The sequence below is a fragment of the Sander lucioperca genome, chromosome 3 (genome assembly GCF_008315115.2).
Source record: "Sander lucioperca isolate FBNREF2018 chromosome 3, SLUC_FBN_1.2, whole genome shotgun sequence".
NCBI lineage: Eukaryota > Metazoa > Chordata > Actinopteri > Perciformes > Percidae > Sander > Sander lucioperca.
Window position 1 is genome coordinate 20004569 of NC_050175.1, and position 20919 is coordinate 20025487.

General features: G+C 40.4%; 3 protein-coding genes across 7 annotated transcripts; 1 reads left to right on the forward strand and 2 right to left on the reverse strand.

Annotated features, from left to right (window-relative positions):
• Window positions 1-319: 319 nt before the first annotated feature.
• Window positions 320-4944, reverse strand: nudt21 (nudix hydrolase 21). Of its 2 annotated transcripts, XM_031314356.2 has the most exons (7): window positions 4639-4944; window positions 3493-3693; window positions 3341-3404; window positions 3166-3255; window positions 2099-2174; window positions 1814-1928; window positions 320-755 (listed from the first exon to the last, which is right to left on the reverse strand). In XM_031314356.2, exons 1-7 carry the CDS (start codon window positions 4758-4760, stop codon window positions 734-736), a joined length of 690 nt encoding a protein of 229 aa, XP_031170216.1. In that variant the 5' UTR covers window positions 4761-4944; the 3' UTR covers window positions 320-733. The 2 variants fall into 2 exon arrangements, with proteins under 2 accessions (XP_031170216.1, XP_031170215.1); XM_031314355.2 differs by having other exon boundaries at window positions 320-1928.
• A 1539-nt stretch (window positions 4945-6483) lies between these two features.
• On the reverse strand, window positions 6484-18722 carry LOC116060547 (cell wall protein DAN4-like). Of its 3 annotated transcripts, none has more exons than XM_031314167.2 (8): window positions 18499-18722; window positions 9932-10035; window positions 9332-9782; window positions 9143-9235; window positions 9022-9058; window positions 8713-8784; window positions 7232-8629; window positions 6484-7133 (listed from the first exon to the last, which is right to left on the reverse strand). In XM_031314167.2, the coding sequence occupies exons 2-8, from the start codon at window positions 9994-9996 to the stop codon at window positions 6847-6849; spliced, it is 2403 nt and encodes an 800-aa protein (XP_031170027.2). In that variant the 5' UTR covers window positions 9997-10035; window positions 18499-18722; the 3' UTR covers window positions 6484-6846. The 3 variants fall into 3 exon arrangements, with proteins under 3 accessions (XP_031170027.2, XP_031170026.2, XP_031170025.2); XM_031314166.2 differs by lacking the exon at window positions 18499-18722 and adding an exon at window positions 10962-12029 and having other exon boundaries at window positions 6484-7130; XM_031314165.2 differs by lacking the exon at window positions 18499-18722 and adding an exon at window positions 10962-12026.
• LOC116060548 (transcriptional repressor CTCF-like) lies at window positions 13138-19888 on the forward strand. 2 transcript variants are annotated; one of them, XM_031314168.2, is made up of 13 exons: window positions 13138-13314; window positions 14663-14941; window positions 15069-15251; window positions 15384-15759; window positions 15872-16042; window positions 16196-16329; window positions 16425-16545; window positions 16650-16799; window positions 17092-17252; window positions 17352-17534; window positions 17642-17780; window positions 18155-18298; window positions 18515-19888. In XM_031314168.2, exons 2-13 carry the CDS (start codon window positions 14684-14686, stop codon window positions 18772-18774), a joined length of 2280 nt encoding a protein of 759 aa, XP_031170028.1. In that variant the 5' UTR covers window positions 13138-13314; window positions 14663-14683; the 3' UTR covers window positions 18775-19888. The 2 variants fall into 2 exon arrangements, with proteins under 2 accessions (XP_031170028.1, XP_031170029.1); XM_031314169.2 differs by lacking the exon at window positions 13138-13314 and adding an exon at window positions 13361-13474.
• The last annotated feature ends 1031 nt before the right edge of the window (window positions 19889-20919 follow it).

The following is a 20919-nucleotide window of genomic DNA, read 5'->3' on the forward strand; positions in this document are numbered from 1 at the left end:
ACTTATCTTATTTCAGCCTCATGAGCTCCAGTTTAGTGACTCACGCTGAAATATTTTGTTTTTCACATTCACTTGATGTGTATACATTGGATAGTTGATCCCCATGTATATATCGGATTGGGACAAGATCGCTGCCTTTCTTTTGGCAAGTGTACAACAACCCACCAAATAAGGGAACATATAAAACAGCAGCATTTGATTGTTTTGTCATCATAGTACTACTCTGTTGTAACTGTTGAGCAATTTAATACAGTAGTGACTTCATCTCAGTCTGGAATTAAGTGACAGGTAAACAGAAACAATAACCACTCACTTGCTCTTCAAATTGTATAAAAACATACTCAAAAGACTGTTTTATTAAAAAGAAAAAATGAGCACAGCATTGTTACAGGTTAAAACAACAGGAAAACTCAATGACATAGTTTGTTTAATCCAACATTAGCCTCCTCAGGGGACATAAAATCAGATTCTAAACACACTGGAATAGACAGACTTGAGTACTACACAAACTAGCAGTTTCTCAAGATAAAAAAACAGACACATGACATTTTCATTTTCTTCTTCTAACAGTATAAACACCCCGTGAACTGTCAATATACCTGACATGACAAGCTTTTCCTTTGTGAAAGTTGAACTAAAAGATGAAGTATTTTTTTTTCTCCACATTGTCTCATCTTCACTCACACAGGACTGCACTCACAGAGACAGCGAGACGTACTTCTGTTCACTCAAGTTAGTTGTAAATGAAGTTGAACCTATAAAAAGATAATTATTATATTATTATTATTATTATAATTTTAAGTTGATGATTTTCACAATAAGGGCACTGCAATTTGTTTTTGTCTTTTCCAAATTGTTTTGTTTTAATTTTTTTTCTATTAAAAAGGAAACCTCTGGAGTTTTTAAGCAGTTTCATTTTTGAGTGGGCCATAACAATGTGCCAACAAATGCAGGCAAGAAGACAACTACTAGCAAGCACATGGATATAAACGATACCAGATTTTAAAATACTCAGTAAAAAAATCTGCTTTGCAAATGTTTTATGATGAAGGATATGCATTCATCCCATGTGTTTGATCTCAAGGATGCACAATGAGTTTTGGTGAGTACCACTTAATGTAAACATACAAGAAAACTCCACAGGGAACCTTTAAGTTTTAGAGTTCATGCAGGAGTCTTGCTGGTGTCATTTCCTGCTCTGAGGAGTTACTTGAGCACCATCACTTACAATATTGATTTCGCTCTTTGTAATACAGTAAACCGTTTTGAGCAAATTTAAAGTAAAATACAAAATACAAAAAAAAATAAAAATAAATCCCTGCACACCTGAATGTGTGACTGGTGCATCAGAGGGCTGAGCAACTTGAATAAAAGTGACAAAACTCCTGCACACTGCTTAGCATGCTTGTTCATTTTAAGTACAATCTTTATCTGCAAATACTGTGTGTACAGGTATACGTCTCCTTTTGCCTCCTGGCTGGTATAAATAAGCTGTGGTGCAGTCTTCAGTGTTGTCCTCAGACACTTCAGAAGGATGGATACTATCTGAAAACGCTCTTAAGTAGTCTCTATATTCATTGTGCTTTCACTGTGTTAACGGGTGTTGATAAAATGTTTATTATGTTACAATTAGAAAAGTTACAGATACAGGTTTTGTCAGCAATTGAACATAACAGATCCTTGTTACAGACAATTCATGTAATGATATTTGATTCCAGCCCTTCAATTTTTAATTTAGCCAGTGACAGTCAACAGAAAAAAAACTGGTGTTTCAGTTCAATTTCCGCTGCTTACACAATGACATAAACAATACCTGCTCAATAGCTGTGGTAGACTGGAAATGATTGGTCCATATCCAGGAGCGTTGTCATACAGTTCAAACAATGGTGCTGCCACCAGTTTATAGTTCTTGGGGACAGCAAACAGCGCTGTGGAAACATGAATCACAGGTTTCCAAACAAGAAGCAATGATCCTATAGAACTTTTTACATGCGTGTCCTCTCCTTTTATTTATACCTCTGTCTACCATTTATTCTCTACTTCTAAACATCAATGCTGAAATCCAATAATTTCACAAGTTACGTTTTGATATACTGACCTTTTTCCTGCAACTGAACCAAGAATAGCTTCTTGTGCTCCTTAGGTTTGGTGATGTGAGCTGGAATATACGGATACTGCAAAACAAACAACTTTAGATCAGTTCACACAGATATAAACTACAACTGCGCTGATTGACAACAGAGAATTCAGCCTGGGATTCAGAGTGCATTTTCATGTTTCATTCTGTATTTATGAAGCAGACACCGGCAGCCATTTGCAATAAGTTGCCATCAGTAACTGATGTGCTGCTGTACAGTAACTCTACAAGTAAAAAAACGGGCCACACCGAGTGGAGCATCGGAGAATGAAATGACACTACTTGTCAGACACAACAACCAGGTTTTTCCATTTTTTTCCATCTTTGAGAATTTGACATATACCTCACATTAGTAATATTGTTAGGTTAGCAATGAATGAATGACTGACCACCTGGTGAACAATCTAGAGCTCAACACCCTAAAGACAGTGGAGATGGTTGTGGACTTCAGGAAGAACTCAGCCCCACCTGCCCCCATCACCCTCTGTGACTCCACAATTGACACTGTGGAGTTCTTTATTTTTATTATTATTTTTATTTTTAATTAATACATACTGTGTATATGTGTTTATACTTATATTGTTATATTCTGGTGTTTGATTCTCTTAGCCCTCTTGTATTTAGAGATTGTGTGACACGCACCTACAGCACCAAAACAAATTCCTTGTATGTGTAAAAAACGTACTTGGCAACAAAGCTTTTTGGATTCTGATGAAAGTATGTTTAAGTCTCAAAATCATATACAAATCTCAAAATCATTGCATATTCATAAAACAAATACACATTTTAAACCACAGTGGCTTCCACACGTGTGGAAGCCACTGTGGTTTAAAATGTGTATTTGTTTTTGTTGTTTTTGGACAACAGATGCTGTTCAGAGGCTGCTAAAAACTTTTCACTTTTTTTTACTGATCTGTTAATGATACACTCTGCTTACAATTTAAATGTTATAAATAACGGTATCTATTAAAAATGTTCCTTCAGTTAATTAATTCCTCAAAACTTTATTGTCATCCGTGTGTACTAACCTGTGGAGGCTCAAAGTTGGGGCGCCACCAGTTGCCGATACAGTCGTCAATCACCCAGTCCTGTTTCACGCCGTCTTGCCGTCCGAGGATCTAACATCAAAACAAAAGTTAATATACGTAAACTCCACAATAACCACAGCAAAAAGAAGCTTAACCTGTGCTGTGATGTAGCTACCTCAGTCATTAGACGTTTCAGACCCTCCACCTCATCTTCTCCAGGACTCAACTCTCCCCCGGGCCTGCAGGAGAGAAGCAAACTGTCAGACGACTGTTCAGTAAATAACACTTTCTGCTTCATACAGGAGCCTTCTAACATCAACTACTCACAGTTTGAAGAAAGTGGTGCCCAACTGCAGCAGTAACACATGAGGCAGCCTGTGTTCATGGACAATGAGAACACCCTCCACTGTCCTCCGCATTCCCATTTTATCAAACTCTTCCCGCATCCGCTGGAACCGGGCAGCCACTGAACTGTCCTTCTCATACAGAGGCTCCTTGGTGCCGAAAGTGTAGTTGGTTAGAGGGTATCTGAAGTACAATTGCACACATAAAAAGTAATTAAGCATGGACAGAGATCATTAGTGTGGTTCCTACATGTATGTTATAAAAAGTAAAGCTGTGATATACACTCACACACTATAATAATACAATTTTAATCTAGGACTGCAACAAACCTTCTTTTTTTTCATAATTGATTAAACCATCTGTTACTTGTTTGGATGAAGAGATTGTTTTTAAAATCTATACATCAGAAAATAGTGAAATTTGCACATCACGATTTCCCAGAGCCCAAAGAGTCTATGTACAATGTAATGTAAATATGAAGAAAAAAAAAATAAAAAATCACAAATTCCCCAAACCCACATTTGGTATATTATTATATTTAAATTGCCTGTTTTGCCCGACCAACTGCCAGAGGTCAATTGTATTTAGTTTATAGACAAGGAAATATATAATCCCATTTGAGAAACTGAAAGTGTGGATTGTTATAATTTATATTTGATTTGAAAAGAACTGTGGTCAATTAATTTTCTGTCAATCGAATTTGATAAATTAACTAATAAGTTCAGCTCTATAATCAATAATAGTTAGTTGCAGCCCTATTTAAAAATGAAATGATACAATTTTCTAAAATGTGACTGAGTGAAACAAACAATGAAAGCGTCCAACTAAATACATGCTTAGCCATTATTTTAACATCCTATATGGTATTTTATCTACCATACCTTTAGACTAATTTCTTGGAAAGCAACCACATCCAAGGCCAATACGAGGCCACATCAGGGACACTGATGTTTTGTGTGAAACACATTGTTATGTCTGAATTGGTCAGCATCTCCTGGCTCTCGCCGGTGTGCATCAAACACAATTAACGTTAGCTAATTGAGCTTTAGATTGACTTTGCCGTGGGTCGTTATCTTAACATTTAGAAACTGATATCAGCTGCGTTATTATTGGTCCACATGAACTCACAGGTTGATGGTCCTCTCCAGTGTGAGCGGTTTAGTAGGCCCGCTCATGTATTTGTTCTCAAACTGAACGGAACCACGGCGCGGCCAGCCGGTGGTCGAGCGATTGGGAGGCACGACCGACATCTCTAACGTGTGCACGACGAGGCTAAATCCTCCTCTAACTGTACCTCAGGTGGTAGTTGGTTCGTAAATCGCTGGACTATCTGAATATCAAAAGAAACTCTCAACACTTGTGTGGACAATCCACAACAATTTCTCTACCGTCGTTTCCCTCGGCCCTCCTCTTCCTGGTGATGAAGTGCGGTTTTTCTGGCCGATGTCCCCCCCAGCGACACCTGCTGGTCTGGATGATGAACATCAGCGGGTTATTTAAAACCATCAATCTAAATGTATGTTCTTGTCTGTTGCACTACTTGCTTTTTATTTATTTATTTCCTTTTCATATGTTTATGTATGCACCAAACACCAAGGCATGTTCATTGTCATTGAGAACGTACTTGGCAATACATCTTATTCAGATTTTAAATTCACATTAGACTGCACTGCAAAGAGCTGCTGGGTCAATGTTCTGGGATATCATGAATTAAAGGGCTTAAACACCTCTAAAACAAGGAACGAGGCAAAATAACTCACACAGCTGCAATAGTTTTCTTTTTGTGTATTAACCACATCTTAAAGTGTTTACACTCTCCTCTTTCAGCTGGCCTTTCATTTCCAGGGTGTCGGTCTCATCAACGGGTATGCATAGGCTATACAAAAAAAAGTAGCCTATAAAAAATCAGCGTATATTCATGCATTATTATGATTTCCACACTAGTTTTTTTTCTGTAGACATTTTGCTCAAAAACACAAGTTAAATTTAAGAAACATTTATGAATGAGGCTAAATGAGGATCACTTTCATTACATCCTGTACTACAGGCTTTGGCCAGTTGTCTTCATAAGAAACGGGAAAAACACAGTAACCTTTTGAGTTTGTTGATATACATATAACTGCAAATTATAGATAGCCTATGACCTCCATTTCAGAATTTAGTTAAGGAAAGCTCTGCTGTGCACATATACTTTACCCTTGGAGGCAGTTGGAGCACACATTTGAAGGCTATCATAATGAGAGTAATATAGGCTAACAAGTTACATTCTCTATTGCGTCCTTGATAACACTGCGGTGCTGTAATGTAAAACAAAATATGACTTTAGCATTCATTTGCCTTAAAAAATGCCTTACAATTGTATTACCAGCATAGAAAGCATAGAAATAAAATAAAGAAATACCATTTAACATCTAGGGTTACCTGTGATTTAGATTATTTTCCAACATCATTACTGGAATACTTCTAGTCCAACCAATATCCAGTTATAAATCAGACCTATAGATTTATAAATCAGACCTATAGATTTATCCCTATACACACCCACCCAGCCACCCACCCACACACACACACACACACATACACACACACACACACACACACACACACACACACATTTAATATTGTGCCTGATCTCTTTCAAATATATGAAATATAGTAATAGTATTCTGACAATAGTTTGAAAAAAAAAAAACCTTAACTCAAGGTCTGCTTACTGGCTTTTTCTAGAGCTTTCAACATTTCACAGCCCTTCTCAGCAGATGGACTTTGCTCAAGCTATTCTGGCACCAAAGACCATTGTTGAACAGAGCCAATGATATAATCACCTGTGATCAACTGAGCTATCTCCATGGTAACTGATAAACCATGGGCTCCAGAAAAAGAAGAAAGTGTACCTTGAGTTTAGATTTTCTTGTCAGAAAACATGATTTTGTTAGTAATTTATGTAGTCACACAAAAAGCACAGGGAATTACTCAGTTAATTCAATATTCCATTTAATAGTCATAACTATGTATCTTATCCATCTATTGTAAACATGGTGTATTTTACCACAGTAGTTGTCTTATGGTACATAATCATACATGCAATGCAAAAATTCAAACAAAAGTTAAAAAAGGACAAAGACACTGCTGGATTTGTTGGTTACAACACACAAGGGGATCTCAGTTCTTTGGTCCAGTGGCCCACCCTTTGTAGTGTGCTGTTGTAATGTGGTGGTCCCTGTAGGAAGTGCCATGGATCATCCCAACCCCCCTCCTCCTTTACCCTTTACTGTGGCCTCTCCTGCCCCCGTCACAGTAGTTGGTCCCGTGTTTAGCAATTTCTTTATTTTTGATTTACTTATCAACCTCTTCTTGTTTTTGACCTTCCATCTCCCCCTTGTCGCTGCACAGCTCATCATCTTTCCCTGATGTAGGTTCAGCCATTCCCACTTCTGATTTCATTGTGTCTAATTCAGGTTTCACACTTTCTTTCTGCACTTCTTTTATTATGACTTCGCTGTCAGAAGTGAGAGTTGGTTTCTCATTTTCATTCTCGCTCTTCTCCCCACCGTTGCCGACTTTCTTGCTTTCATCCATCTCAGTTTGCTCACTGTTAAGAACCATCGCAAGCTCCTCATCTGCTGTTGAGAGAGGAAAATAACGCACCATTCAACATACTTCTTAGAGCAGAGGATTATATACAAGCATACAATACATACTCACAGAACTCAAAACTTACCTGTGCCCTTTTCTGCAGGCTCTACACTAGATCTTTCTTCAGGAGATGTCTTCAAATCATTGTCTTGGACTGGACGACCATTAGAGGGAGCTGGACTGGTCAAATGAGTAGAAGTAGCACTTGAGTTATCAATAGTTGTTGTGAGGGTAGTGCTGACGTTGTTAGTGTAAGGTGGGTCTGAGTCAGTCATGAGTGGGGAGCAAATTGCAGCTGTGGTAGCTGAACTGGTGGTGGAAGTGGTATCTGCACGGTTTAAACTGGTGGTGGTGGTGGAAGTGGTGTCTGTTTCACTGGAAGAAGTGGAGGGAACAGAGATATCAGCAGGGCCAGGGGTGTCTGGGTGAGTAATAATGGAAGCAGAGATAGAGTTCATGCAGTCGGTGGATGTTGGGCTTGTAGTGGTGGTGGAAGAGGTGGAGATGGTGGGAGGAAGGGCAAAAGAGATCAGGGGGGAGGAAGAAGTAATTGTGGCGACGGGTGAAACTGCAGTTGAAATGGTATCACTTGAGTTAGGAGGTGGAGATGTTGTTTTTGTGACTGATGAAGCTAAAGGTACAGAGCTAGTAGAGGTGACTGAAGTGGAATCATAACAAGCTTCAGTAACTGAATTAGCGGGGGCAGATAAGCCTGGTGGCACATCTGATATGCTGGTGGAGGGTGAAGAAGCTGTGGTGATGACCGAAATAGCTGCATCACCACCAGCAGCAGGAGTACCGTCGATGGAGGGGACACCATTTGGATCTGGGAATGTCGATTTAGTTGACAGATTTGTTGATGTTGTGGAAACTGAGCTTTCATTGCTGGGAGCAGAAACTGTTTCCGAGGTGGTAATGGAAGGCATAGTTATTGTTGTTGAGTTGGAAATGACAGAGAGGCTTGGAGTCATGGACTCAGAGAAAGTGGAAGTAACTAAAACAGTGGTGGGGGGCTCTGTGGGTGTAGTGGTACTTGTAAGGGTTGTCGGAAAGGTGGAGTCATAGTCAGTGATAGTAGCATTAGCTTCAGGGATTGAAGGTTTGCTGTCAGTCTCTGTAACATTTGTGGGTGTTGTAGATGCTGCAGCGGGGTTAACAGAGTCAGCGCATATAGCTGTGTCAGAGGGAGGTACAGTACTTGCAATATTGGTTGAGTCTGGGACTGAGTTTGAGATTGTCAGTACAGTAGGAGTGGTGGTAGTAGTGGGTACAGCAGTAGCAGGGGTAGACAGAGCTGCAGTTGGACTCAGTTTAGTGGGCGTGTTTGTCTCCCCTTCCTGTATTTGGGCTAGCTCGTTCTCAGGTGTGTTGCGGCCAGATGTTGTGGGGGGTGGACCTGGCTTGATAAGGGGCTTTGGAAGCAAAGCGGGTTTCCCAGCTGACTCGTGTGCTGACACGCTTGGGCGAATTTGATGTCTTGTATCTAAAGAAATAATGAAATGTGAAAACTATTTAGCTTCTCATACACATTCTGTATGCGAAAGTGAATCAGTGCTTGTGTTTTACCTGATGATGCAGACATTGTTCGAGGTTTTGTGTAAGTAGGTGGTGGCTCAGGTTTACTGTCAATGATAGTACCTGAGACACAAAGATCATTTACAGGAGGAATTAATTCACTATTATGTCACTATTGTGGATGGAGAGCAGTCTTATCAGCCCAAAGATATATTAAATCTTTATAATAGAGAAGTGAACCATGTTTAAAAAGTCTCTCCTTAAATACAAATCCCTTAAGTTCAAAGATGATTTCTGCTTCATTAACACTAAGTGGGAGCAGAGAGGAGTTTAATCCTTAAAAGAGATAAAGGGACATACCTTCAGATTCAGCTTTTTTCATCTCTCCCTCCTGATTCTACAAGAATAAAAGAGGCATTTAAACACTTCTGAAGACTCCTACAGTGTACATATGTACATTCAGACATACACATTCACACACCTGTGTCTCTCCTGGCTGGACTTTGGAAACTCCAATACGTTGAAGCATGAGATGGAGTTTCTGTTCAAAACTATGTTGGCCTTCAAATTGTTTCTGAAATCAGCAACAGCAGAGTAGTGAGCACTTTAAAAAAAAAAATGTATCTACTCATCTAAATGTATATATGACTTAAACTCTACTAACACTCACCTTTGAAGTGTTTCTGGCATTAGTAGTTCCTGCTGCGGCTGATCCAGACAGCAAAATGAGAGACTGGGACTTCCCCTCTCTGAGAGCTCGGCGGGGAGGCACAGTTTCACCCCTCAGCGGAGCGGGCTCCTGAACAGCTGACTCTCCAGTAACAGCACTCGGATGTTCTTTCATTTTCTCCTTTTCATTTTCCTTGTCGTGTTCCTTGACTTTGTCCTTGTCTTTTTCTTTCTCAGCTCTGGCGACCTCCCTGAGCGGGCGAATGAGATCAGCGATGGAGGCCTTTTTGGGTCGCCCCTCCTGGCTTGTTTCTGATTTCAGACCTCTTCTCTTTTTGAGTGTAAAGAAATCTCCGAGCTTCCTCCTGAGTGTTTTCGTCGGGGGTGGACAAGGGACAGAGCTGGCAGGAGCCACTTCGTGCACTGTGATAGATTCCTCATCTTGCTTATTCCTAAGGGATAATATACTGTATATCAAACCAATACTGTGTGCATTCAGTTCTATTGTATACGTTTATTAAATCAGTATTATTAGTATGTATAGATTAGCTAAATATCAAGGAACTATGAAGAGGCAAATCAGGCAGATGATGATACTCACAGTGTATCAGTAGGAAGTACTCTCTTAGTAAAGAACTCTTCAACTCCTTCATCAACTCTCCCCATGAGCTGAAGGACTTTATTGTCACTCTCAATTATCGTCTCCTAATTACCATACACATACATAGAGAAACATTTCACACCAAAGATCAAACAAACTGATGTTGAAGAGCAACTTTTGTATCACATGTAACTTTACATTACATAACCCTCACCTATGAAAAACCCACACACTCTGGCACTACTGTTTCTTCTGCCTCTATAGGTGTATTTTGGTTTGAATCTCTCATCTAGTCATGCTACAAACCAGTCTCCTGAGAGTCAGTTGCTCAGTAACGTACAATGGGGGGGGCGTCACTGAGTTTTACATGCAGAATGAAAGCAAGATAACTCATTTTGCCAATGTGTAGGTAATGCGATATCAAAATTGCAGTGTTGCATCATCCTGATCATATTAATATCTGTAGCCACAAGTAGCAATAAAAACCAGGAGGTTGACTGCAGAACACAAATTTAGCAGAAGTCACCGTTACATGATATCCTGTCAGGGGAATTGCTTGAATTTGGTCTCCCCGGCCAGTGGCTCCAAAGGAGTGAATGTCTACAGCCTAATGGCTCTGTGACAACATGATCAGCTCAGTGAAAAAAGGAGATGATAACGCACATTTGGATACAATCCCATGAAAAAATCAAATGAGCAGTAGTATTTTTCAGTGAGAGAAAGAGAAGACATTCATACCAAACTACCACTCGCGCTCATACATAGTCGTCATGCTCTTACACGCAGAAAATACCAAGTGTGGGTTCATCAAACAGCCGGTGACCGGTACAATGGGACAGCCTTATTCAAGCAGGGACCAGGCATCTTTTATAGCACTCCCCCTCAATCCTTCCCTTCCCCCTGCCTCTCCCCTCTGTACCCTATTACATCTCTCCTCTCTCCCTCCCTTCCATTTTCTCTCATCACACACAACACCTTTTCTCTCACACTCCATCTTTGAAAAAACCTCTCTGATCCTCCTTCACAGTACCTGTGATCTGCTGGGACGATAGTTCAGTTTTTGTCGGTGAGGTCTCGGTCTGCTCTGGGTGTAGTGCCTGAGCGCTGGTCCGCCCAATGGCAGCTCCATTGGGGAGACACGGCACGCTGTTGCCGTGGAGCTCTGTTGCCGTGGCTCTGTTGCTGAGGCACCGTTGCTAAGAGCACGAGCAGCAGCAGTATGTAATGCCTCCACTGAGGTGGGAGGGGCCAGGCTGGCTAGACTGACAGATTTGACAACAGAACCTCGCCTTTTCTCTGCCCCCTCCCCTCCGAGAGGAAAACTATGAGAAAAAGATGGTGATAAAATAAGAAGAGGCCGAGAGATGGAGGAATAAAGTGACCACACTGACATTTGTTAGGCCTACATCCCTGCATCCTAGCCTATGACAGGGACATACATATGAGTATATACTGCAATGGAAACAGCTGAAATGAACAAAATGTTCTATTGGTTATGTAACAAATTAATAATTTATTTTATATGCGGAAAAGATGCTCAGAAGTGCTGTAATTCAAAGCAAGATGTCTCACCAATACTAGAGGAAAATGTCCCAAATAGTCCTTAGGATTATTTATCTTGATTATGAGCTGTAAGACTTGCTCAGAACCCATAAAATAAGACACAGACACTGACACACCCACAAGCACCAATCTCTGTGTATCTTATAATACTAATTCCTCTGTGTAGGGAGTTTCATGGGAATTGTGTTTAAATATTTGATGTTCAAACCAGGCAACTCAATTCCCAGTTTGAAACACTTTGATATAAATGTATTATGTACACTGGTTCCAAGGGCAGATTAGAAAATGATTTATATCATTCAACATTGATTTATGACTGTAATAATTTAACTAACTGGCCAAATCCGCACAATTTCTCAATGGGGAGCATATTTATTTTATCTCTGTTTCTTCAGGTACTGAAAGGCCTGCCTCCTATCTGAGCGGTTAACTAACAACCAGAAATAAATTGTTTTGCACTTATGAACCCATGTCAGATTTTCCATGTGGATGACATCAGCTATTTTAGTGCTAGGGTACAGATGTAATAGACTAGGTTATTGTAAGAGACTATATATATATATATATATATATATATATATATATATATATATATATATATATATATATATATATATATATATATATTGCTTCTCAGAGCAGGTCTAAGACAATACTAAGTTTCTCAAGTTGGATCACAATGACAATGAGTTTTTGTTGTTGAACAGTGAGCTAACAAAAGAGCAAATAAAATGTTAAAACCAGATGAGATTACAATGTTGTTTAAATGAGTAGTTTAACTTTAGAAGCTCACTCTGTCCAGATATCACCAGGGGGGTGATGTGCAACAAAAGAGCCCAGTCAGACTTGAACCAGGGATGGTGTGATTGATGGTGAGCACTGTTAAACTCCTAAACTACCATTTATTGTTGTCCTTAAATGTTGCATAGGCTATTTCTAATTTAACCTGTTCAACCAAAATTATTGAACAGCAAATCTGGGGCCATGAAATAGTCTAGCAAGAAAAACTGATAACACTGCACAGAGAGTGTGAGGGCCCAGCAGCTCATTTCTCCTTCCAAGCAGTTTAATCTAGCCATGGTAATATTAGGATTTATCAATCATATCAATTTTCTTTTTGTATGCCTGGTTGGTAACCGAATATCACTAATACAGTCATTATTTGGATGTAAAAATGCCACCTTCAATCTACACTATGATAACCTTTAATTTAAAGGTGTAGATTGAAGGTGAATTTTAATATATATATATATATATATATATATATATATATATATATATATATATATATTCAAATCCTTGAGGATGGTGTGTAGCCTACAATCACGACTTTCTGCGTTGTGAGGCCCGCCCTACACATACACTCATACTGCCCTCTTGTGACTTGTTTTATGAATTGCTTTAATTCACAAAATTACTTGTAACTTCGATTTAAATGCGACTAGACGTTGTTGGAGTTAGTCACTCTATATCACAATATTGATCTGCATTCCTTGTCCGAAAAGTAACCAATAATCTCTCGATTCTATCGATAATAGTCATTTTCCGGTCGCCGCGCCCAGTGCCCACGGCTGAATTCAAATCTGGCGCCCATCACCCAGCCACAGCTCGACCACTCCCCTTTACTCCCTCGGGTCCTGCGTTTGCGCAGCCGCGTTAGGTCTTAAGGGCCGCCATTTTGTGTTAGGCCCACTCTTCCTAAGCGGGAGAAAACTATTAGTCCGGCGCTCAGCACGTACGGACGTTCACACAGGGACTGAAGAGCAACCAGATACACCGAGCATCCAACTGAATATAACGGGGGGAAGAAGCAGTCGGGAGTAAGTGAAGCCGCTACTTTTCCTCTAACACGGAAACGTTTTTGTAGGAGCCGTCGCCGGCCTCTAGGTGTCACGGTAGGGCTTACCGACCAGGCGGCTGGCGGGGGGTGTTTGTCTCCCTCTATCGTTATCCAAAACGCACTAAATCTGTCTATAAACGGTAACTCCATGTCTCAATTGAGCATTTTGCTTTTCGGCTTATATTTTGCGGTATTTGCACAGGGGTGGTTGTATGTATTAGTACTTCTGTTTTAACTTTGTTTAGGCCTGACGTCCATCTTATCGTGCCCTTTGTTTCCTGTTTTCAGACGTAACGATACTCGCGCCTCCCGAGTTAACTAACACGAGTTGATGTTTTAGTAACGTTAGTTTGTTTCGTTTTAGCAATGCATTATTTTGCGACTGATAACGAGAAGTAAGTTAAGCGTTCTTACAATAGACGAACGCGTGACTCCGAAGTATCGATTGATTGATCGACTGTTATCATTGCCTAATCAACACAGGAAGACGTAAACAGTCACTTTTCAAAAGTTGTCCTCACTGTTGGACAATACTACATTGGGATTATGCATGGTAAATTAACACGTTTGCTTCTTCACAACAAATTGCTCACTTGAGTTTTATGCGAAGCTCCAGGTACTACTTTATCTGACACAGCCTACCCAGTTAGCCAGATGTGCAGTGAGATATTTTTTATATTAAACTCAGTCTATGTCAGGCCATACCAGGATGTCCTTCTTTATATTCATCTAAGTGTATTATGTGACATGCTATATATAAATGCTCCCTATGGTAGAGGTATGGTCTATATATGGCACTTTTTAGTAACCCAGTTCATTATATAACACTAAACTATTTCAGTTCATTTCAGTTCAAATAAATTTGGGGGGGTTATTTAGTTAGTTTTGATGCTCACATTGACTTTACATTCATTGAGCCTAGGTGGTGCCCAAAACGGCTTGGGTGCTGAGCCTAAGCCTTATAATGTAGGGAAAACCCTGCCATCACAAGGATTTGTAGTCAGTGTTCATTCCATGTTATTTCCATGGTTTATTCTATATGTTTATAAAGGCAAACTAATCGGTGCCCCTCTGATCTATTGAAGGGTCAGGTCATCAAAATAATAACACACTCGCCCCTAGTGGAGTTTTTGAAATATCCACCGCTAGTACTCTTACCACAATAGAGGCGAAAGGAAATGCATTTAATTTGTTGCGCTCGCTGCATTTAAAAACCTTTAAAAATCCACTCAAAGTGTACAGTTGTCCAATTTACACTCTTTTTTTTATTTTATATATATATGCGCCCTGTGTACAAACACTTTTTGATACATGTCTTCTCTATTAAGGGTGTTAGTTGGCCCATCACCATGGAGGGCGAGGTTGTTTCCATGGAGACCACTCAGACTGCTGCCCTGGCTCCCGAAGGAAAGGTCCTGCCAGAGGGTGGCGAGGCTTTATTACAAGGGGCAGTCATAACTACACAGGGGGAGGTGGCTGACAACATGGAGATGATGGTGATGGACGCTCTGGATCCAACTCTGCTGCAAATGAAGACCGAGGTGTTGGAGGGCGGCGGCACAATGACAGTTACTGGTGGAGATGAGGGTCAGATCATCACACTACAGGTTGGTTTAGCACACATGTTAAGCAATACAGTTGATTCTAATCTAATGTTGGATTATCAGTAACTGGCCTTGTTGTAAAATGTTTTTGTTGTGTGATCAAGTTGAAAAGGTGCTTTCTTCTATGTAGGTGGTGAATATGGAGGAGCAGACAGGAGCTGCATTAGGTCTTGGTCAGCTTCAGCTGGTGCATGTACCTGTCACAACGGCAACTGTAGAGGGGCTCCAGGCCACCTATGTTGATGCATCAACTGCTAACAAGGACACAGATCCGGTTATCTGTCACACTCTTCCTTTGCCCGAGGGATTCCAGGTGGGAAATAACTCTGGGCTACTGTGAAATAAGATGGGCCCTTTTTAGTTATGATCAACTTGGCACACTCAGTGAACTCCTTTTGTTGAGAGTCTGGTCACAATAAGATGCATTTGTAATGTTTTCTTTTAGGTGGTAAAAGTGGGTGCCAATGGTGAGGTAGAGACTGTAGAGCAGGAGGAGCTTCAGGCAGCCCACGAGGAGCTTCAAGTGGTGAGGGGAGAGGTGGAGGAGGAGGAGGAAGAGGCAGAAGTAGAAGCCACTGTGCCTCAGCAAGAACAGCCAGAATGGTCCAAGGACCCAGACTACCAGCCCATCACTAGTATCCGTAGTAGGGGGAAGAAAGGAAAGAAGAGCCGTCTGCGCTACGGAGAGGGCGATCGTGACATGGATGTTTCTGTGTATGACTTTGAAGAAGAGCAGCAGGAGGGGCTGCTGTCAGAAGTGAATGCTGAGAAGGTTGTGGGCAACATGAAGCCACCAAAGCCCACCAAAATCAAGAAAAAAGGTATTTTTATTTGTTTCTTTAGATATCTCAACATGATGCTGAAAAAGACTCATTTTAGATTGTGGTTTGGCTATGTGAGGTTCTCTTTATAATAATAAAATGGTGTATCCAGGTGTAAAGAAGACTTTCCAGTGTGAGTTGTGTAGCTACACCTGTCCAAGGCGCTCCAACCTGGACAGACACATGAAGAGCCACACAGATGAGAGACCACATAAATGTCACTTGTGTGGACGGGCCTTTCGAACTGTCACACTGCTGAGAAACCACCTCAATACACACACAGGTAATGCAAAAACTAATACTTACACTTGTTAAATGTTTTTGCTACAGTTCCATTGTGTGCTTCATGTTACTTTTTAGTCAACGCAGAAGTAGAATATTTTATCAATAAATCTTGCCGGTGTTCCTTCATTCTCACTTCCTTCCATTTCTTTAGGCACTAGGCCGCATAAATGCACAGATTGTGACATGGCATTTGTGACCAGTGGTGAGCTGGTGCGTCACCGTCGCTACAAACACACACATGAGAAGCCCTTCAAGTGCTCCATGTGTGACTATTGCAGCGTGGAGGCAAGTTAATCACATGTTGATCTGTGTTAAATACTTATCTGTAATTTACACCCAGGGATAAGCTCTTATTTTAATTTGTCTGTCTCTTTTTCTAGGTCAGTAAGTTGAAAAGGCACATCCGCTCTCATACAGGGGAGCGACCTTTCCAGTGCAGTCTGTGCAGCTATGCTAGCAGAGACACTTACAAGCTGAAGAGACACATGAGGACACATTCAGGTAACCTACAGTACTTGCGCCATCTATTGGCCGAAAGAAGGGTTACTCCCAGTTTGAGAAGAGTACTGTACCTTGCTTACTAAATTCTCTCCTCTTTGGTGCAGGTGAAAAGCCATACGAGTGCTACATCTGCCATGCACGTTTCACACAGAGCGGCACCATGAAGATGCATATTCTGCAGAAACACACAGAGAACGTAGCCAAGTTCCACTGCCCACACTGTGATACTGTCATCGCACGCAAGAGCGACCTTGGTAAGTTATGTGCTGCCATTTTTACTTACTTTAAACTAAATGTGATCAGATGCAGAAAATAAAGCAGATGAAGTGCTGGGAAGGCTAGTTTTTATTGGGGTCTTTAGAGCCTGAGATCATAAAGTATGTAAACGTGCCAGTCCCAATCATTGTAATCTTTTGGTGTGTAAATATAATAATTGTAGAGAGAGGAATTGGACAAATGTGTACTGGATTGGAAGGCTTCAGAAGCGTTTCTTAATTTATATAATAGGCCAAGCAGATTTTCATATTTTTACTGTTTCTGTTCTAGGTGTTCACTTGCGGAAGCAGCACTCATTTATTGAGAAGGGAAAGAAATGTCGTTACTGTGATGCTGTGTTTCATGAACGATACGCTCTCATCCAACACCAGAAGACTCATAAGAATGAGAAACGCTTCCGCTGTGAACAGTGTGACTACTGCTGCAGACAAGTACGTGTCAAGTGGAAAATGAAAGTGTTAATTTAATTGCTTATATAGCATTTGTATAACTCTAAATGACCATTTTTCTCTAACCTATTACCTCCATAGGAACGCCACATGGTAATGCACAAACGTACACATACGGGGGAGAAGCCGTTTGCCTGCAGCCAGTGTGAGAAAACATTTAGGCAGAAGCAGCTTCTGGACATGCACTACAAGCGCTACCATGATCCCAACTTTGTCCCCACTGCCTTTGTGTGTGGCAAGTGTAACAAGACGTTCACCCGCAGGGTAAGACTGAGCTCTGAAATTTAGCACACAAATGCGCCTATTTTTATTTTTTTTTATTTTTTTTTTAAGTATGTCATTAAGTTGTGATGGTTATGTGTGGTCCTCAGAACACAATGCTGCGTCACTCTGAGAACTGCACGGGTGAGGTTATAGAAGAAGAAGAAAATGGAACTCCTGCACCCAAAAAGGCTCGTCGGGGCAGGAAGAGGAAGATGCAGGCCAGGAAGGACGATAGTGATGACACAGGTATTGTATACGTTGCAAATCTCAGTTAATCTGTGAAGCAGTCCCTCAATTTCACATCGGAATATGCAATTAATTTTGGCCTTTAATAGGCCAAAGGGGCACATTTATCATTTAACCTAGCTGTAAAAAGTTGTCATGGTCAATAACTAAGTGTGCGAAAAATGTTTCGGCTTACAGAATCATCAGTCTTGATAACATAACACAGTTTGAGTTAGTGAAGATGGTACAGGACAGGCACATGGATTGCAATGGTTTGGCACTTAAAACCCAACCAGGACAACATTCAGCATATATTGTAGTGGTGGTTCTAGTCGGCAAATATGCTGATGTCAAAATCTAATATCTGCATGATGTCCTTACTCATTCATCTGTAGCGGATGAACTGGATGAGATAGAGGAAGAAGAGGGGCTAAGCGAGATTGAGGTGGAACAGGCCCCACCAGTTGTCCCTATCCCAGCCCCTGTGGGGCCACCAGTGAAGAGGAAACGTGGACGGCCCCCAAAGAGCAAACTAGACAGTAAGTGTTGGACTACACTACTTTTGGGAATGTTTTAACCGTGTTTCCGAGCCTACAAAGTGAGATTCGATAGCTGCTAATGGACTGTGTCTGATCACAACTACGTAGCTAAAATATCGAATCATTAGCATTTCCTTTTTTATAAATCAATTTAACATTGTAAAAAGTGTATTTATATCTTTATAGTACCAGAATCTAACCTGAAACTCTTAACAGCGGCTGCTATCATCCGTGTGGAGGACGAGGCCACTGGAGAGGTGGATGACATAATTGTGAAGAAAGAAGTTGGAGCTGATGACCTGGAGGACGGCAACGATGAGGCTGCAGAGGAGGTGGTGGTCGGTGGAGGGAATCCAACCATCCAGCTGGAGGAGATGTCCCAGGCAGAGGGGACAGCACCGGAGATGCAGCAGTCTGAGGCCCCACCGAACGGAGACCTCACTCCTGAGATGATCCTCAGCATGATGGACCGGTGATGGATGTGAGGGTCGAACCTGTAAACACACACAGCCCCCTGATAACATCTCCATTTTTGTTTCTTGGCATTTAGGATTACAAACACTTGCATCCAGCACAGAAAAAAACATCACTGTTGTAATTTAAGATTTGTTTTTTAATCATGTATTGATAAAAAGTTAGATGAGTTAAAAACATTTTTAATAAGGATTTACCTACCCAAAAAATGCATAAACTTTTTATCTTTTCTTTCTAAGTCCTTTTTGTTTTACTTGTTTATACGCCTGTGTGTCATTGAGTAAAAGTTGTAAGTAGATAGCAATGCACCCATAATGTGGACTTTTACTTTTTTGTCATAATTCCAGTCAATGTTAATATCCTCACTGAAGAGCATCATGTATCTCTCGGTTTAGAACAGAAAAGTGTTTTCCAGTCACATTTGGAGAATAAAATTGGCTTTTTCGCTTTGACTTTTTAGAGCAGCAGAAGATGGCAAAGAAATGTACATTTAGGTTCAAGATGAAAGATGCATCATCAAAAATGTCATACGATTGCAAAAAACAGAGGTAACTTTCAGAAAGATGATATTGCCGTTAATCACAGCCACAATATTAATTTGTGGCTTCTTTTTCTGTGGTAATTCCTTTTTTTTTTTTTTAAGCCCATTCTAGTTTTTAAAAGCTTAAGACTGCTTATCTTGACACTTTTCTTGCTACTGTAACACCCCTAAATGACTTGTATGTGATAAACAGTGTCACAAAGTGCAAGAAAAGAATGTTGTTTTGCTCCCTTTTGTAGCCATTCCACTTTGGGTTGATGTTTTAATTTTGTACCTTTTTGGCAATGCGACGTAGCAGCTTGACTGGCATTTTAATAACTGTGTGGCAGACGAGAACAGATAAGACTGTACAACCAATAAAAGTAGAGGTTAAGACTGATGTTTTCAATAATTTTTTTTTGTAGCTGTAATAATCTCAATCATGGATATTTAAAATCAGTCTGGTTCTAAATGTGTAAAGCCCCAAGTAATTATGGCTAGAAACATTGTTTATCAACATTCGCTGAGAAACAACTGAGTGCTAACACAAATGTCTGTATTTTGCTTGCAAATCTATTTTATTAAATGGACAACTTCATATTAAGATCTCCACTCATTTGTATGTCTAAAGAACGTATGTGAACTGACAAGACACCAGTGGGCTTGTCTTGACTACTCTATTCTTCACATTTTAATTTTGTCATTTGGCTTTAATTGGGATTTTACTAAAATCCCAAACTAACATTTTTACCTGAGGATTGAGTCTGAATGCTTCTTTTGCAGTCATAGTATGCATCTATTTTACATGACCAAGGACTGGTGGCTTTTATCCACTGTAAAGTCCTCTGCGGGAAAGCTGGCAAGCCCTGGTTTTATGTAGAAAATGCTCTACTATGGCATTGGCACTTTGGCTCCACTTTGACCGATACCAATAGGCAGCAGCATGATGCAAAAAATACAAACTTTTTGCATGAGACATGTCACATGAATTCGTATCATGTGAGAAGTTTTGGGACTAAATGCCATCACTGGTATTCCATAATACTTTCCCATATTTCTTAGGTTTTCTATTCTCTAGTGTTGTCACTTATATCAACAATATCAAACAGCTGCTTCAATGGCAAAGAGAAGATGGGTTATGTGCCTCAAATGATACTTGAATTAAGGACCTCTTTATTTGAACTAGTTGTTTTTAAAAGACCAATCCCCATTAGCTACCAAGACACAGCAGCTTCACACTTGCATTGAGCCCCAGGCTTCTGTTCAAAAAAACGTTGGTACTACTGAAACAGGGTTGGAGGTTTTTCGGCACTTCTCTGCTAACCACATCTTCTAAACAAGTAACGTTAGCTACATTTAGTGCGAAAGATGACAATCATGACATGAAATGTGGAAAAAATGATTAAACTTAACACTCAGCGTTAATAATACGCCTTTCCTGTGAAATATTTAGCTCCATGTTTTTTTGTTTATCCTGACGACAGAAATCATGTGTTGGTGGTTTCTTAGGTTTGGGAACTCCTAGTCATGCAATAGTCACTGTAACTTTGGCTAAAGCTAATTCTTGTTGTAGCTCAGTGGTTTTCAAAAGGGGGTCCGAGGATCCCCAGCAAAAGGGGAATATATT

Bases quoted from the DNA above. Each gene is read 5' to 3' on its own strand.
- LOC116060547 (XM_031314165.2), bottom strand. From the start codon at position 11,324: ATGTCAGTGTGGTCACTTTATTCCTCCATCTCTCGGCCTCTTCTTATT. The intron at 10,036-10,961 runs GTACTGTGAAGG...TATGGTAATTAG, and splicing joins ATCGTCCCAGCAGATCACAG to GAGACGATAATTGAGAGTGA. The intron at 9,059-9,142 runs GTGTGTGAATGT...TTATTCTTGTAG, and splicing joins TCCAGCCAGGAGAGACACAG to AATCAGGAGGGAGAGATGAA.
- nudt21 (XM_031314355.2), bottom strand. From the start codon at position 4,760: ATGTCGGTCGTGCCTCCCAATCGCTCGACCACCGGCTGGCCGCGCCGT. The intron at 3,256-3,340 runs GTAGCTACATCA...TTTTGATGTTAG, and splicing joins TGAAACGTCTAATGACTGAG to ATCCTCGGACGGCAAGACGG. The intron at 1,929-2,098 runs GTCAGTATATCA...ATGTTTCCACAG, and splicing joins GGTTCAGTTGCAGGAAAAAG to CGCTGTTTGCTGTCCCCAAG.
- LOC116060548 (XM_031314168.2), top strand. From the start codon at position 14,684: ATGGAGGGCGAGGTTGTTTCCATGGAGACCACTCAGACTGCTGCCCTG. The intron at 14,942-15,068 runs GTTGGTTTAGCA...TCTTCTATGTAG, and splicing joins GTCAGATCATCACACTACAG to GTGGTGAATATGGAGGAGCA. The intron at 17,253-17,351 runs GTACGTGTCAAG...TTACCTCCATAG, and splicing joins GTGACTACTGCTGCAGACAA to GAACGCCACATGGTAATGCA.